Source organism: Solanum tuberosum, unplaced genomic scaffold (genome assembly GCF_000226075.1).
Source record: "Solanum tuberosum cultivar DM 1-3 516 R44 unplaced genomic scaffold, SolTub_3.0 scf00402, whole genome shotgun sequence".
Classification (NCBI taxonomy): Eukaryota; Viridiplantae; Streptophyta; class Magnoliopsida; order Solanales; family Solanaceae; genus Solanum; species Solanum tuberosum.
Window position 1 is genome coordinate 40,400 of NW_006239325.1, and position 14,644 is coordinate 55,043.

The 14,644-nt window shown below is 30.6% G+C and overlaps 2 protein-coding genes across 4 annotated transcripts; both read left to right on the forward strand.

Moving 5' to 3' along the window:
• Positions 1–4,180: 4,180 nt before the first annotated feature.
• LOC102605928 (anthranilate N-benzoyltransferase protein 2) lies at positions 4,181–6,334 on the forward strand. Its single transcript, XM_006362454.2, has 2 exons — positions 4,181–4,651; positions 5,463–6,334. The coding sequence occupies exons 1-2, from the start codon at positions 4,181–4,183 to the stop codon at positions 6,096–6,098; spliced, it is 1,107 nt and encodes a 368-aa protein (XP_006362516.1). The 3' UTR covers positions 6,099–6,334.
• An 853-nt stretch (positions 6,335–7,187) lies between these two features.
• LOC102591742 (vesicle-associated protein 2-1-like) lies at positions 7,188–13,879 on the forward strand. 3 transcript variants are annotated; one of them, XM_006362414.2, is made up of 9 exons: positions 7,210–7,246; positions 8,079–8,150; positions 8,413–8,488; positions 10,195–10,265; positions 10,383–10,464; positions 11,303–11,412; positions 11,510–11,629; positions 12,788–12,862; positions 13,375–13,879. In XM_006362414.2, the coding sequence occupies exons 3-9, from the start codon at positions 8,428–8,430 to the stop codon at positions 13,501–13,503; spliced, it is 648 nt and encodes a 215-aa protein (XP_006362476.1). In that variant the 5' UTR covers positions 7,210–7,246; positions 8,079–8,150; positions 8,413–8,427; the 3' UTR covers positions 13,504–13,879. The 3 variants fall into 3 exon arrangements, with proteins under 3 accessions (XP_006362477.1, XP_006362476.1, XP_015158504.1); XM_006362415.2 differs by lacking the exon at positions 8,079–8,150 and having other exon boundaries at positions 7,188–7,246; XM_015303018.1 differs by lacking the exons at positions 7,210–7,246; positions 8,079–8,150 and adding an exon at positions 7,841–7,848.
• Positions 13,880–14,644: the final 765 nt, after the last annotated feature.

The window sequence follows — 14,644 nt, forward strand, 5'->3', positions numbered from 1 at the left end:
CAGGAAAATTTAGATCAATTTGAAGTAATGGAATTTGAATATTTTGTGATGTTGTCATGTTTTCTTTAAGAATTTATATATAAAAATATAAAAAAACATTTTACACAAAATATATAGGAAAATTGAGGTGGGAAAAACTTGATTTTTTAAATTTTTTGGATCAATTGGTGAAAAAATTTGGCTCCAAAAAGTAAAATTTAAATAGCCATCCAAATGCATTTATATTTTTGAAATCTAACATTTCATCATTTATTACAAAGTTGTCATAAGCAAACATTAAATAAGGGCATAAGGGTAAAATTACCTTATTTCTTAATGCAAGTGCAAATAGAAAAGGTGACTTATAATATGGGACGGAGGGAGTAATATAGGTTGAATTAAAATTACTATATTTTATTGAACATATACTAAAACATACTAGCTCCGCCCTATTATGCATGTGGAAATTAAAAGGACTTTGACAATTTAATTTTGTTTGTACAATTCAATATTTTTTTTTATAAAAATAATCATGCATGATGCAATATAAAGATCCATAAATAGATATACAATACTACCTCTGTCTACTTTTAATAGTCATGGTTCTTTTTTTAGAGTCAAACGATAAGAACTCTGACTAACATTTTATGATGTATTTTTTCATCATATTGATATGCAAAAAAATGGAACTTATAGTACTTTTCGTATAGTTTTTTAATATTTAAATTTTTTGTTTAAGAAATTAAATTAATTTAATCGAATTTAACTTGAAAATTAGTCAAATTGATTTTTAAAAAGTGCAATAAGACAATTAAAAGTGGACAGAGGAAATATGCAGTTGTACCAAAAAACAGTGTATTAAATGTTACAAGTGCTCAATTATGAAGAGACAACTCCTAACTAATGTTATACAATTATTGCGAGGCGTTCGCAAAACCCGTTGTATATTTTTTTTAAAAATAGTTTTAATTTACTATATATAATAAGTTATTTGAAATAAGTAGATTTTATTTTTTATTACCTTTTTGGTTTAAAAATATTGAGTTTTTGCCTAAAACATATCCCCCAACTAACTAAATAGCTTTAAAAATATCTTTCTACCAATTATTTCAAAAAAGAAAAGATAAGAGAAGTAATTTTTTAGCTTTCGAAAAATAAGAAAGAAATCTAGTGCTTTAAAAGCTTAGGGTGAATTTGAACATGCAATTACATATATGTTTTGAAAAAATGATTTCAAAAAACATTTATCATTTCATATTTCGAACTTTTGTAAAAGCTAATTTGGATTCTAATTATGATTTCAATTTTATAAAATAATATTAAACTTACCCATAAGTTTATAGTATTGTATAAAAAAGAGTCATGTTTGGCACGAAGAAATTGTCCGTATCATGTGAAATGACTATATTAAGGAATAACTAATTACTATTATTGTTAACTAGTGAATCTTTATAAATTATGTTTATTTGAAAGTTTGTAACAATAAATATTTATTTATAAAAAGGCATATGGAGAATTGTGATTTATCAATAGGGAGTCTTAGGATATTCTGTAATCTTGTTTATGAAGTACGATTTGTTCATTTATTAAGATTGTAAAAGAATTGAAGAAATTTCGATAGTTTTCACAACATGTGAACTTTTTATATATGAAAAAAAATACAATTTAAAAAAATTTAAATTACATCCGAACAAAATTTCAAACTTTAAATCATGATTTCATATCACATGTCCAACGACTAGCCTTAGTCAAACACTGCTAGCTTTAAAAAAACTTGACCTAACAAACTACAAATATTATAAAATGCAATTATCTTTAAGTAATCTAATTATATAAATAAATAATTTTACACTATCATACATGCAAGTTAGAATCTTTAAGTTCTTAAATAAATTATAACAAAACAAACAAATAATTTAAAATTTAGTAAAAATTAAGCATGTAGTTGTCATTCGATTTTTAATTTATTTCAGTCTAACTCATTTTAACACAAGTAACTAATAACATGGTCCTTATGAGTTTCATACATAAACTATCACTTACTCCCTCTATCCCTAATTACTTGTCCACTTCTGAATCAACACACCTATTAAGAAAATAATTATTAACATAGTGAATTTACAATTTTACCACTATATTATGAAGTGGATGAATTAAAAACTTAAGAATTTTTTTCAAAGTAATTAATTGAGGGTATAATAGATAAAAAAATTTTGTCCTTTCTTGATTTGTCAAAATGAACAAGTAATTAGGGACAACTAAAAAAATAAAAAGTGGACAAATAATTAGAGATAGAGGGAGTGTTAATTACTTGTGTCAAAATTATTATCTTGCCTTTTTTTTTTGTTTTTGTTTCCCATATAATTATTTTGCTTTACTTTTCCAGCACAACTTCTTAAATGGTGTTAGCCTGTTAGGTATGAGAAAATAATTAATACTCCCTCCGTTCCATATTATAAGTCACCCCTTTCTAAAAATAGTTGGACCACAATATATGTCATTTTATAAAATTTATGCATAAATTACCATATTTTGCCCATTATATTGATTAATTAATTAATCTTGAAAATGTATTTACTTTTACTAACCTAGGAAATCTACAAATAATTAGTTTCATTGGGAGAGTACTTCATTCATTAATTAACTACTTTCTTTATTCACTACTTATTCTATAAAATCTGATTTTAGAAAAAAAATATCAACAAACAAATTAAAAATAAAAGATGAAAAAAAATTCAAAAATAATCTTCAAAGTTGAAGCTTCAACAAATTTTATCAAGAAAGATGACATTTCAATATTTTGTGATGTTGTCATGTTTTCTTTAAGAATTTATATATAAAAATATAAAAAAATATTTTACACAAAATATATAGGAAAATTGAGGTGGAAAAAAATGATTTTTTTTTTTGGATCAATTGGTGAAAAAATTTGGCTCCAAAAAGTAAAATTTAAATAGTCATCCAAATGCATTTATATTTTCGAAATCTAACATTTCATCATTTATTACGAAGTTGTCATAAACAAACATTAAATAAGGGCATAAGGGTAAAATTACCTTATTTCTTAATGCAAGTGCAAATGAAAAAGGTGACTTATAATATGGGACGGAGGGAGTATATTTGATCAAAATCTTTTTGGATGATTCATTTATGACGAAAAATATAAATCGGCAGATCACCTACATTATTATCATTCACTTTAATTTATTTATTTTGTTGGTGTCTTTTCCCCATTGGCATTCTTAAGAAAAAAATTGGAAATTGTCCATTTATTAATTAATGATATTAGGTTAAGATAATTTACAAATTTCATAATTATTAAGAAAACAATAATTGATACAGTGAGTTTACCATTTTATCCTTATTAATTATGAAGTGGATGAATTAAAAACTTAAGATTTTCAAAAAGTTCTACATTTTTCAAAGTAATAAATTGAGGGTATAATAGAGAATTTTTTTTTTGTCCTTTCTTGAATTGTCTAAATGGACAAATAATTAGGTACAACTTAAAAAAAAAGTGGAAAAGTAATTAGAGACTGAGGGAGTACTAACTATTTTTGGGTTACACAAAATATTAATATTAGATAAATAAATATATTTTCCAAAAAAATAATGTCTTAGATCAAACCTCATGTATATATTGAGCGTAGCACGGAAATTCACCACAAATAAAATGGAGATTTTTAAAAAATTAATGATGACCTTTTTCTAGCTAGTATATCATCTTGTCTTGTCACCATAAATATAGAGAAAGGCAAGATAATCATTTTTAATTAGAGGCTTCGAATTTGAGTCTCTTCGAGCACAGAATTACCGATTTTAAAGAGCGTTTTACCATTTAATATAGAATTTTCTAGCGTAAATTCGAATTTAAACAAACTCTAATATAAATCCCAGATGATGCCATATGGAAAACCAAAAAAAAAAAAGAAAAAAAAAGAAGAGAAAGGCAAGATAATCATTTATTTTATGTGTCTCAATTTACGTGACACACTTTTTTTAATTCGTTAAAAAAAGAATATCACTTTTTTGTAATTAAAAGGAATTTAAGTTTAAAGTTTCTAGCTTACCCTTAATGAAATAATTTATAACTACACAAAAATTTAAAGTTTATTTTAGACCATAAATTTTAAAAGTCAATCCAATTTTTGCCTATATAAAGCCTAGTAATGCTACACAGCTATCTTCAAGTATTTTGAAAATGGCAACTAATTGCAATGGAAATGGAGCTCCAATTTTATCTCCCAAGTTGCAAGTTGAAGCAATTCAAACTGTGATACCAATGAAGATAACCGATCCACGATTCTCGAGGCGAATCGCGATACCTGAGAATTTCGACTTAGGTAATCTACAAAGGCGTTTTCACATGATTTTGTACTACAACAAGGCGTCAGAGACAGATTCAGGATGGATAGTCGCTGGTTGGTTTAAGGAGTCATTGGGAAGTGCAATAGTTGAAAATCCAATATTTGCTGGAAGATTAAGAAAATTAGAGGATGATTTTGAATTAGTTTCAAATGATTCTGGTGTTAGAATGCTTGAGGCTAATTTTCCAATGAATATGGTTGATTTTATTGATCTCAAGAAGAAGGAAAATATTGAAAATGAACTTGTTTATTGGGAAGATATTCATGAAACAAGTCCTCAATTTTCTCCCCTTTTCTTAATCCAGGTAAATACAAGAATAAACTTAATACTTCCTCCGTTTCAATTTATGTGATATTTATCACATTTCGAGATTTAAACAAATCAGTCTTTCTTTAATTCTAATTTTTTTTTTTAATATCTTGAATTATCAATTATTGTCACTTATACTATATTTTTTAATGTAGTTTTCAAATATATAATTTCAATTTCAAAAATCATAAAGATTCATGCCTGAACTTACAATCAAAATTAAACTATTTGATTCTCGAAATTTGAATGGTGCCACATAAATTGCACATAGGGAGTAATAATTTCTTGGAAAATACTCCTCATGTTTTAATTTGTTTGTCAGTTTTTGATTGATATAGAGTTTAAAAACAAAAATAAAGTTTTAAATTTTATGGTTTTAAACTAAGATATGTAAAATATAACCCAAAATACTTTTTATTTTTGAGATTTTAAACATGTCATGTGAAAAAATTAGATTAAATAATTATAAAAAAAACATTTTTTCTAAAACAGACCAATTAGGGCCTTCATTCGATTTAGGCCAATAGGGAGCACCACATACATGTTAGAATTAGGCCAATAAGGCACACCACATATATGATAAGAAATCACCCTTCTTAAAAAAATTATGTTGTGTAGATAGATTAATTAGAATTTAGTGATCGAGCTAGAAATTTTTATTAATGACGTTCAAATTATAAGAAGTAAACATACAAAGAAGTTAAATCTTATATATAATTTCACTAGTGAAAATTCTGACTCGGCCACTAATGTATTCAGATGACTAACTTTCCAATGTTAAATCTTTCTTCTTACTCATTTTCCAGGTGACAAATTTCAAGTGCGGAGGATACTCAATTGGAATAAGTTGTAGCTTATTTCTAGCTGACCCTTTTGCTATGACAAGTTTTTTAAAATCTTGGTCCAAAATCCACAACAACCTTGTCTCACAAATTGACTCGCCAAAAATACCAGCATTTTACACACCAAATTTCACAAAAATTGGCTCTTCACCAACTCTATCTACGACAAGTCCAAAAACAAAAAATCAAATCACAAATACTCTAATTTTCAAGAATCCCAAAACCCCTTTGAAAATGAACAACAATGAATTCCTCAAGAATCTTACATCAAAATGTATTGGAGAAATAGAGGGAAAAATTGGTAAAAATATATCTTCAAATTTCACTATTTTAGTGAAAGAGAATTTTGAAAGTATTAAGATGGAAAATTGTTCAAGAGAGGAGATAATTAAGGAGGAGGAAAGTGGATTATTATCTATAATTTCAACAAATTGGAATGATTTGGGAGCTGATAAAGTAAGATTTATTGAAGGAAATGAGGCTATTCATGTTTCATGTTGGATTATTAATGGAGAAAATAATCAAGATCTTGTGATGATTAGTCCAACTAATGATGAAGACAGCTCTGAACTAAACATTATAATTACAATCTCTAAATAGATTCTTATAAGGTTGATAAATTAAAATTGTATTCATTTTCTCAATTCCCACCAAGAAAAAAAAAGTGCGACTCTTTTTTGAATCTTGCGTGAACGCAATATATTATTCTTTATTTTAATTTTGGGCTTTTGGTAGACATTGATTCTCTCTTCACTAGTTGTTTAAGGGAATTGTTGTACTATTTTTAGTTATTATATATATGTTCTTGGAAATGAAAACTAGTTGCTTTTGTTTATTTTTGTATTTATAAGCTTTTGCGAATTCGAATGTCAATGCATAAAAGTTAAAACTTCTTTTTAGTATTATGAATTTGGGATGCATTTGACTTAATTTGTCTCTCAATCAAATACCCTTTAAATGACTTGTAATTATATTGGTCGATGATACTTGATAGTAAGGTGAGGGTAACCATTGATGTGAAAGTTGAAAACTATAGTGAATGATAATGATGATGGTTCGTGATATATAACGGTAATTGTACTTCTACTTCCAATTGTCATTGAGCTATTTCTCACTTCACGTTAAAATTGTGCATTTTTAAATATTTTACAAATTTTAAGCAGACCATAATAAAAAAAATAACATGCAAACATATGGGACCAAACTTGGGCCCATGTAAGTTTTACGTATACCCTTACCACTACGCTACAGATATGCATTGGTTCTAAGGGTTTTCAAAAAATAATAATATTATATATACCAATATAAAGTAAAATTTGATGTATATAATGTAATTTTCCGACCCTACCACTACCGTAGCTGATAGCTCTGCCCCTAGATAGCTATGGTGAATTATCACTAATGGCGATGTTGAATAATGATGATGATTGTCGTTGGTACATATCAGTGACGATGGTAGTTGTCTAGTTGATAGTGGTGGACGATGACAATAAACAAATCGAATTCACCATTATTATTTTTTATACTTATTATAATTATAATTATAATCATTTGATGGTGTTAAGCCAGTTGTGTTTGACAGATCAGCTATCCCCCACATACAGAACAATCCACTCCCTCCTAACTTCTCCTTTTGACTCGGACCTTTTCTTCTCTCTCCACCACGTGTCACCTCTATAAAAACATCTCCACAACCGAAAATTTCATTTTTCGCTCTCTCTCTCTCTCTCTGCTCGGAAAATTTCGAGGTAATGCACTTTTCTCCCTTCCGAATTTCATTCAGATTTCTCTGTAAATTTTGATTGGAAGTGTTTTTTTCTCCGTTCGCCATTTCTCTGATCCTCAGTTTTCGTTCAATTAAGGTGCGATTGTTTTATTTTTTATTTTTTGCAATTGATATCTGTTTTTGTTCGTTCGGAGATGCATTGTTGTGATTTGGTTATAGATTTTCGTAGTAATTGCTTTGATTGATTGATTGATAAGTTTCTGTTTCACTTTGGAGAATTTGAAAAAACAAAATTCTCTATATTTGCTCGGGATATTGAATTTGAGGTAATTTATTTCTCACAGCCGAAGTTTCACTAAAAAGTTCTGTTAGTTTGATTTGTGGTTTCGTTTTCTCCTTATGCTGTTCGGTGATTATCAGTTTTCTTTTAATGAATGTCTGATTTTTTTAATTTTTATTGCGATTGATATATGTTTTGTTTGTTTTGAGATGCATTGTTGTGATTAACAGAGATGTTAGGGTTTGTGATTTGGTTATTGATTTTAGTTGTAATTGATTAGATTTTCGAGTCAGAACGGAAAATTTCACTTTTTTTATTTGGTGTGTAGCTAAGTGAGTTTTGAGGTAATGCAATTTGGCGTCTGATTTTCACTTTAGTAAATTCAAAATGAGTTTGATTTTCCCTCCTTATGCCATTCTCTGATACTGAGTTTTCTTTGGATTAAGGTCCAGTCTTTTTGTTGCAATTGATATATGTTTTGTTTGTTTTGACATGCTTTGTTGTGATTAACATAGGAGCTAGAGTTTTGTGATTGATTTGAGTGATTATTGTAGTGATTGATATGATTGATCAGGTTTTGGTTTCACAACGGAAATTTCTCTTTTTTTCTCTGCTCAGAAATCGGAATAGCTAAGTGAGTTTTGAGGTAATGCATTTTCACTAGAAAAAATTCCATGAGTTTGATTTGAGTTTTTTTATTTTTCCCTTGCACCCTTCCATGGTCATCAGTTTTTGTTTAATCTAGGTTCATTTTATCTTTTTTTTTTCTTCTTGAGTTTGTTTTGTTATTGTGATTGATATCTGTTTGTTTGTTTTGAGATGCATTGTTGTGATTAACATAGGTGCTAGTGTTTGTGATTTGGTTATTGGTTTTTGTGGTAATTGATTTGATTTGAGTGATTGATCAGGTTTCAGCTTTCATCATGAGTGCTGGTGCTACCAACCAGTTGATATCTGTTAGTCCTCCGGAGCTCAAATTCCAATGTAACCTCTCTCTCTCTCTCTCTCTCTCTCTCTCTCTCTCTCTCTCTCTCTCTCTCTCTCTCTCTCTCTCTCTCTCTCTCTCTCTCTCTCTCTCTCTCTCTCTCTCTCTCTCTCTCTCTCTCTCTCTCTCTCTCTCTCTCTCTCTCTCTCTCTCTCTCTCTCTCTCTCTCTCTCTCTCTCTCTCTCTCTCTCTCTCTCTCTCTCTCTCTCTCTCTCTCTCTCTCTCTCTCTCTCTCTCTCTCTCTCTCTCTCTCCATTGTTGATTTGCTGTTAAGACAATTTGAATGTATAAGAATTTCTGTTTAAGAATCTTGTTGTGTGGGTTTACAAGTTAAGATGTGTAAGTAGAAAGGGGAAATGATTTTGCTTTCAGTTAATCTTTTTCAATGTTGACCAGAAATGAGCTCTTTGGACAACTTATGAGAAAATCTTTTCGAACCTGGTTTTTACAAACATTATTAGATAATAGTATTTCTTTTGCATGAAGATTTTGAGTGGGAAAACATTCTCAAACTCTTTAGTTCATTACAAAAAGAAGAGATTTTTCAGAACCTTAAGCAACCACGTTTTGCATGATTTCAGTAACTTTCTGGTGGAAAAATGCTGCCTAGTATCACCTCTGTGCTATCTTTGTTATTCTCATTATAGGATTTTCTGTGATGTGGAAATGTGTAATTCCATTCATTTGATCGGAAGTGACTGCCTATTGCTTGAGAAGTTGGTCAACTCTGATACTCGCGGTGCTTAAGAGCTAATAGATATTGTGAAATAATCTCATTGTACAACATTAAGAATATGTTTGAGAAGTGGATATGGTGAAGGAACTGTTCAAAGTCATATTCTTGTTCCTGTTTCATGCTATATTGGTAATGTTGCTATTTGGAGAATCAAGTGTCTTTGTCTCGCCTACAATTTTATCAAATACATTTTGAATATTTTTACTCATTATACACACTCATGTTTGGTTGTGGTTCTGGCATTTCCTGTCTCAGTTGAGTTGGACAAACAAATCTACTGCGATCTTAAAGTCACAAACAGCACAGATCTTAAAGTGGCTGCCTATTGCTTGAGAAGTTGGATAACTCTGATGCTCACTGTGCTTAAGAGTTAATAGACATTGTGAAATAATCTTATTTGTGCAACATTAAGAATATGATTGAGTAGTGGATATGGTGAAAGAACTGTTCAAAATCATATTTTTTATCCTGTTTCATTTTATATGGCAATGTTACTATTTGGAGAATCAAGCATCTTTGTCTTCACCTACAATTTTATCAAATACTTTTTGAATATTTTTACTCGTCATACACACTCATGTTTGGTTGTGGTTCTGGCATTTCCTGTCTCAGTTGAGTTGGACAAACAAATCTACTGCGATCTTAAAGTCACAAACAGCACAGATCTTAAAGTGGCTGCCTATTGCTTGAGAAGTTGGATAACTCTGATGCTCACTGTGCTTAAGAGTTAATAGACATTGTGAAATAATCTTATTTGTGCAACATTAAGAATATGATTGAGTAGTGGATATGGTGAAAGAACTGTTCAAAATCATATTTTTTATCCTGTTTCATTTTATATGGCAATGTTACTATTTGGAGAATCAAGCATCTTTGTCTTCACCTACAATTTTATCAAATACTTTTTGAATATTTTTACTCGTCATACACACTCATGTTTGGTTGTGGTTCTGGCATTTCCTGTCTCAGTTGAGTTGGACAAACAAAGCTACTGTGATCTTAAAGTCACAAACAGCACAGATCAATGTGTTGCTTTTAAGGTTTGCTTCATCTCGATTGGAAGAAATTCCACAAATCCTTTTGTTTCTTCTTTAAGGACTTCTGTAACTCATTTCCATGGTTCACTTTTACCTATACTGCTTGTTTTTATTTGATAGGTGAAAACTACTTCTCCAAAGAAGTACTTTGTCCGACCAAACACTGGTATTATACAGCCTTGGGATTCAGGTTTCATTCGAGGTGCTGCTCTTGAGCTTGAATGTCTTTGCAATTCACATATTTTTTTCTAAATTACAGATAGTGTTATTTGTTGTAACAGAACATGTACGCAAGACACTGTTGGCCTAAAATTTTACAGAAACCGAATCAAAGCATACCTCAAGCCTAAAAGTAAAGTGGGATATTGCATTAGATTATATATAGCTAGAGTCTAGAGATATGCCCAAATGTTGTGTGGTGGCGTAGATTGATTTACGTGAGTTGTTAATTGCCTCTCACTTAGGTAGACTACAAACTCTTTATCTTTCAGGATTGTGACGAAGCGATGCTTCAATGGCTTTAAGTGTCACACTGCACAAGTTTTCTTTTATAATATATTGATTTTCCCAGAAATGTTACCATTATGGGGATTACTATACTAATTAACCAATAAAAAGGGAAGGAATCAAGGATTATTTCACATACATTTTGTGCAGTTTGAAGTCATCTGTAAAATGGGAAACATTATATGATATACCCCTCTTCGCTTTGACCAGATCAGTGCAGTTGATCAAGAAGGGATGTCAACTAGACAGATCTTCTTTCACTATCTGTGTCCTTTGATTGTTTTTTTTTGTTGGTAAAGTAACAATTTTATTACAAAAAGGTGATAGTTACAAAACCAAATAGGGCTGACCACCTGTTTTTGTAAGAATACAGACTCAAACAATTTTATCTTGATAGTTACAATTTTATCATGTTGTTTGTTACATCAAAATTGCTTTTGCAATCACCTACTATTGTAATCCTAAGATCGTTATCTTTTCAGTAGGGTGAATTGGCATTTTATATTTAGGTTAAGTTTTTGATGTGTCTGCAGTCACCCTTCAAGCTCAAAAGGAGTACCCAGCGGATATGCAATGCAAGGACAAATTCCTCCTACAGAGCGCAATTGTGAATAATGATACTGATGAACTTCCTCCAGATACTGTAAGAATTTTATGTCGAGAGAATCTGTATTATATTAGTATTATTTTATTTTTATAAATGTACTATACTTCTATTAATTTATCTTTGATGCATCCAGTTTAATAAGGATGGTGGAAGAACTGTAGAAGAGTGCAAGCTTAGGGTTGTTTACATGTCTTCTCATTCTTCTCCTGGACCTTATGAAGATGTATTTCGACAAAGTTCTGATTTCACTTCAGTAAGTTCTAACCTTAGCTAGCATTTTTGTCTACCACTTCAAGTGCTTATTTGAACCTCACGTTTTTCACGAGGGATAGATATTTCTTCCCAGATGTAATAATGCTGAATTTCTTGGGAGATGATGGCTAGTGGCTGAGATTTATAAGCATGCAGCTAAAATTCTCTTAGTTTTGGAAAACTAGGCTTATTTTGTGCACTGATAAATTTCTCACATTTGCCTTTCTACTTTTCTCATCCTATATTGAAAAGCCAGAGACTGCTCACTTTTGTGATATGATTTGTGCTTTTGGTTGACTGTCAGTGTCTGGGAATTGATTTAAAATGTAGAACACTTCCTATAATACCTATACGGAGATGTCCATATAAGACACTTCGGGTAGCAAAAGGAGCACTAAAGGGCCCATGCTTGAAGCAGGATTTATTTTTTGGAACATTTATCTAAGAAGTTCAGTCACTAGAAAGTCCATTTACTCATCTTAGTTACTCTCTCTCTCTCTGCCTCATTCGCAGCAAAGAGTTTATCCTCTCTGAAGTCTGGGAAAACGCATAGAGCATGTAATGTCTTGAGTAACTTTTCAAAAGAACCTATTAATTTATTTCCCCACTTATGCAATACAAAATCATAAAAAGTACATTGAGTGACTTTTTTAAAGCAGTAATTACCTGATATCCTGATTTAATGATAAGATTCTGAAAACAGATGGTTTTGCTGGCCACTTTAAGGCAACTATGCAATACCATAGCCTAAAAACTGCTAACTTTTAGCACTGGTTATCTGTAATGTCATTGTGTTCAATTTTCCCCCACTTATAGTCGGTCAACGAATATTCTGTTAGGCTTGAGGAAATATCTAGATTGTGATGGTAGGGAAACTTTTATGCACATTTCTAGTTTGCACACACGTGTCTGCGTCTTTTAAACATTTCTAATCATAACTGCGTATTCTAGTATGCTACAAGAGGATAAATTTTAAGTGCCCTGTGTGTCTGACTTGGGAAGAGTTCTGCTTGTATGCTATTTTCTATTCTGCAATGATCTTTTTTTGTTCAATATTCTGCAATGATCTACTCCAACTATGGACTATGTACATGAAGATAGAAGATAGACTAGCAGCTAAGTGCCAATTAATGCTAAAAATTTCCCTTTGTTGGTATAGAATCAAGCACTGCAGCGTATCAAAGATGAAAGGGATGCAGCTGTCCGACAAACACAACAGCTGATCCAGGATCTGGTTAGTTTACTTATTTATGTTTTCCCTTTAGTGTGTATAGTTGCAACTTAATTCTTATAGGGCATATGCTAGTCTAAATCAATAAATAATAGAACATAAGCTGGCTCAATCTGCAGAGATTAACTAGTTAGACTAATCCTCATTAATACAGTGGTTAATAATATATTCAAAGTTCTTACGTTTGACTCAGTAATAGTTCATGTAAGCCACCTTATTTTGCAGTTAATAGGATTTCAAATGGTAAAAAAGATACGGTAGCGGTGTAAAATAGGAAAGTCTTCTTGTGTTATGGATGAATGAGGATAAAGAAGCTAGTCCAGGAGAGTCTGGTTCGGGTAGACGTGATTGGAACATAAGCTCTTTGAGAAGAAAATGATGAATCAGTGAACAGTGAGGATACATAAAGTCTATCCAAACTCGCCTGGGTTGAGGCGTAGTTGTTGTTGTATCAACTTCTACACATGAATCTATGACCCACCTTTCTCATATTTTTCTGCTTCTCTAACTTGCAGGAAATGATGAAGAGACGAAGAAGTCGAAATGATCCAGGCTTCTCTCTGAGGTTTGCAATTGTTGTGGGAGTCATTGGCCTAATGGTTGGCTTTCTGCTGAAATTGTTGTCTTCACCTTCAGTAGAATAGCTTGCATTAGGGTAAGCTGTCTACATCATACCCCTTGGATACGTCCCCCGACACCTACTAACGTGGGATGCTTTGTGAACCAGGCTCCCCTTTTTTACCTTTAAGTAGAATAGCTCAAGTTTCTTCATTCTCGGATTTAACTGTATAATTTTCTATTTTTGATGAAGCCTGAGAGGAAAAGAGCTTGCGTAGCTCTATTAATTTTGTGTAAATTGATTAATTTATAATTTACTTATAATCCTTTCCCATTATATATTTTGTATATATACTAGGGTGGCTCGAGGGCGAAGCTAGTAAACCATTGGTTTAGGCCCCAAAATGTATGATTTTATTTTCACTTAAAAACAATATTGAAGATTGTAAATAAGTTCAAAATTATCATCTTATTAGGAAGCTCCAAAGTGTAAAGTCGAAATACCATTTTATCCCTATACTAAAAACTTTTTTTTAAAATCATATATTATTAGTTATTATATATTAATTATTATGGGATGCTATAAATCTACTATTTTTTTTTTAATGAAATAGTAAAATGCCTGAAGAATTTGAAAAGTTAGTTTTTCATTAAAAACATAATAAAAGATTGCATTCATCTATTTGAATCGTCAAATGTCAATCATTACTATTAAAATATAAAGAATGTGAAGAGTTAACATAAATATAAAGAATGTGAAGAGTTAACATTGAATTAAAGCCAAAATAAAAGAGCATAATCATCTATATAGTCAAATATATACAGATCATTTTGATAGGAAAGAAGGGAGAGAAAAACTCATGAATTTTGTGGATTAATGTTAGAGAATTTTGTTCTCATTTTTTTTTCTTAGAGAAATCTAATTCATATATATATACTAGAGGGTGAAGCCCGTGCACAACACGGACCCAACATATCAAACACCTAAAAGAAAAGGTAAATGTGTCACCCTATAATTAAAATAAAAATGGATACTGAATATCCATAGTGCAGAATTTTTCTATACATAGGTATAGTATAAGTTCGTTCCTTACAATGTGTGCAGGAAAATGTAACTGTGCTGTTCCAACAACCAATCTAAAGGATTTTTCTGCTTTTAACTTCATTTGTGCTCATGTGAGTATGAAGATGCATATAATAGTTTTTTATTTGTTAATTCAAGTCTCC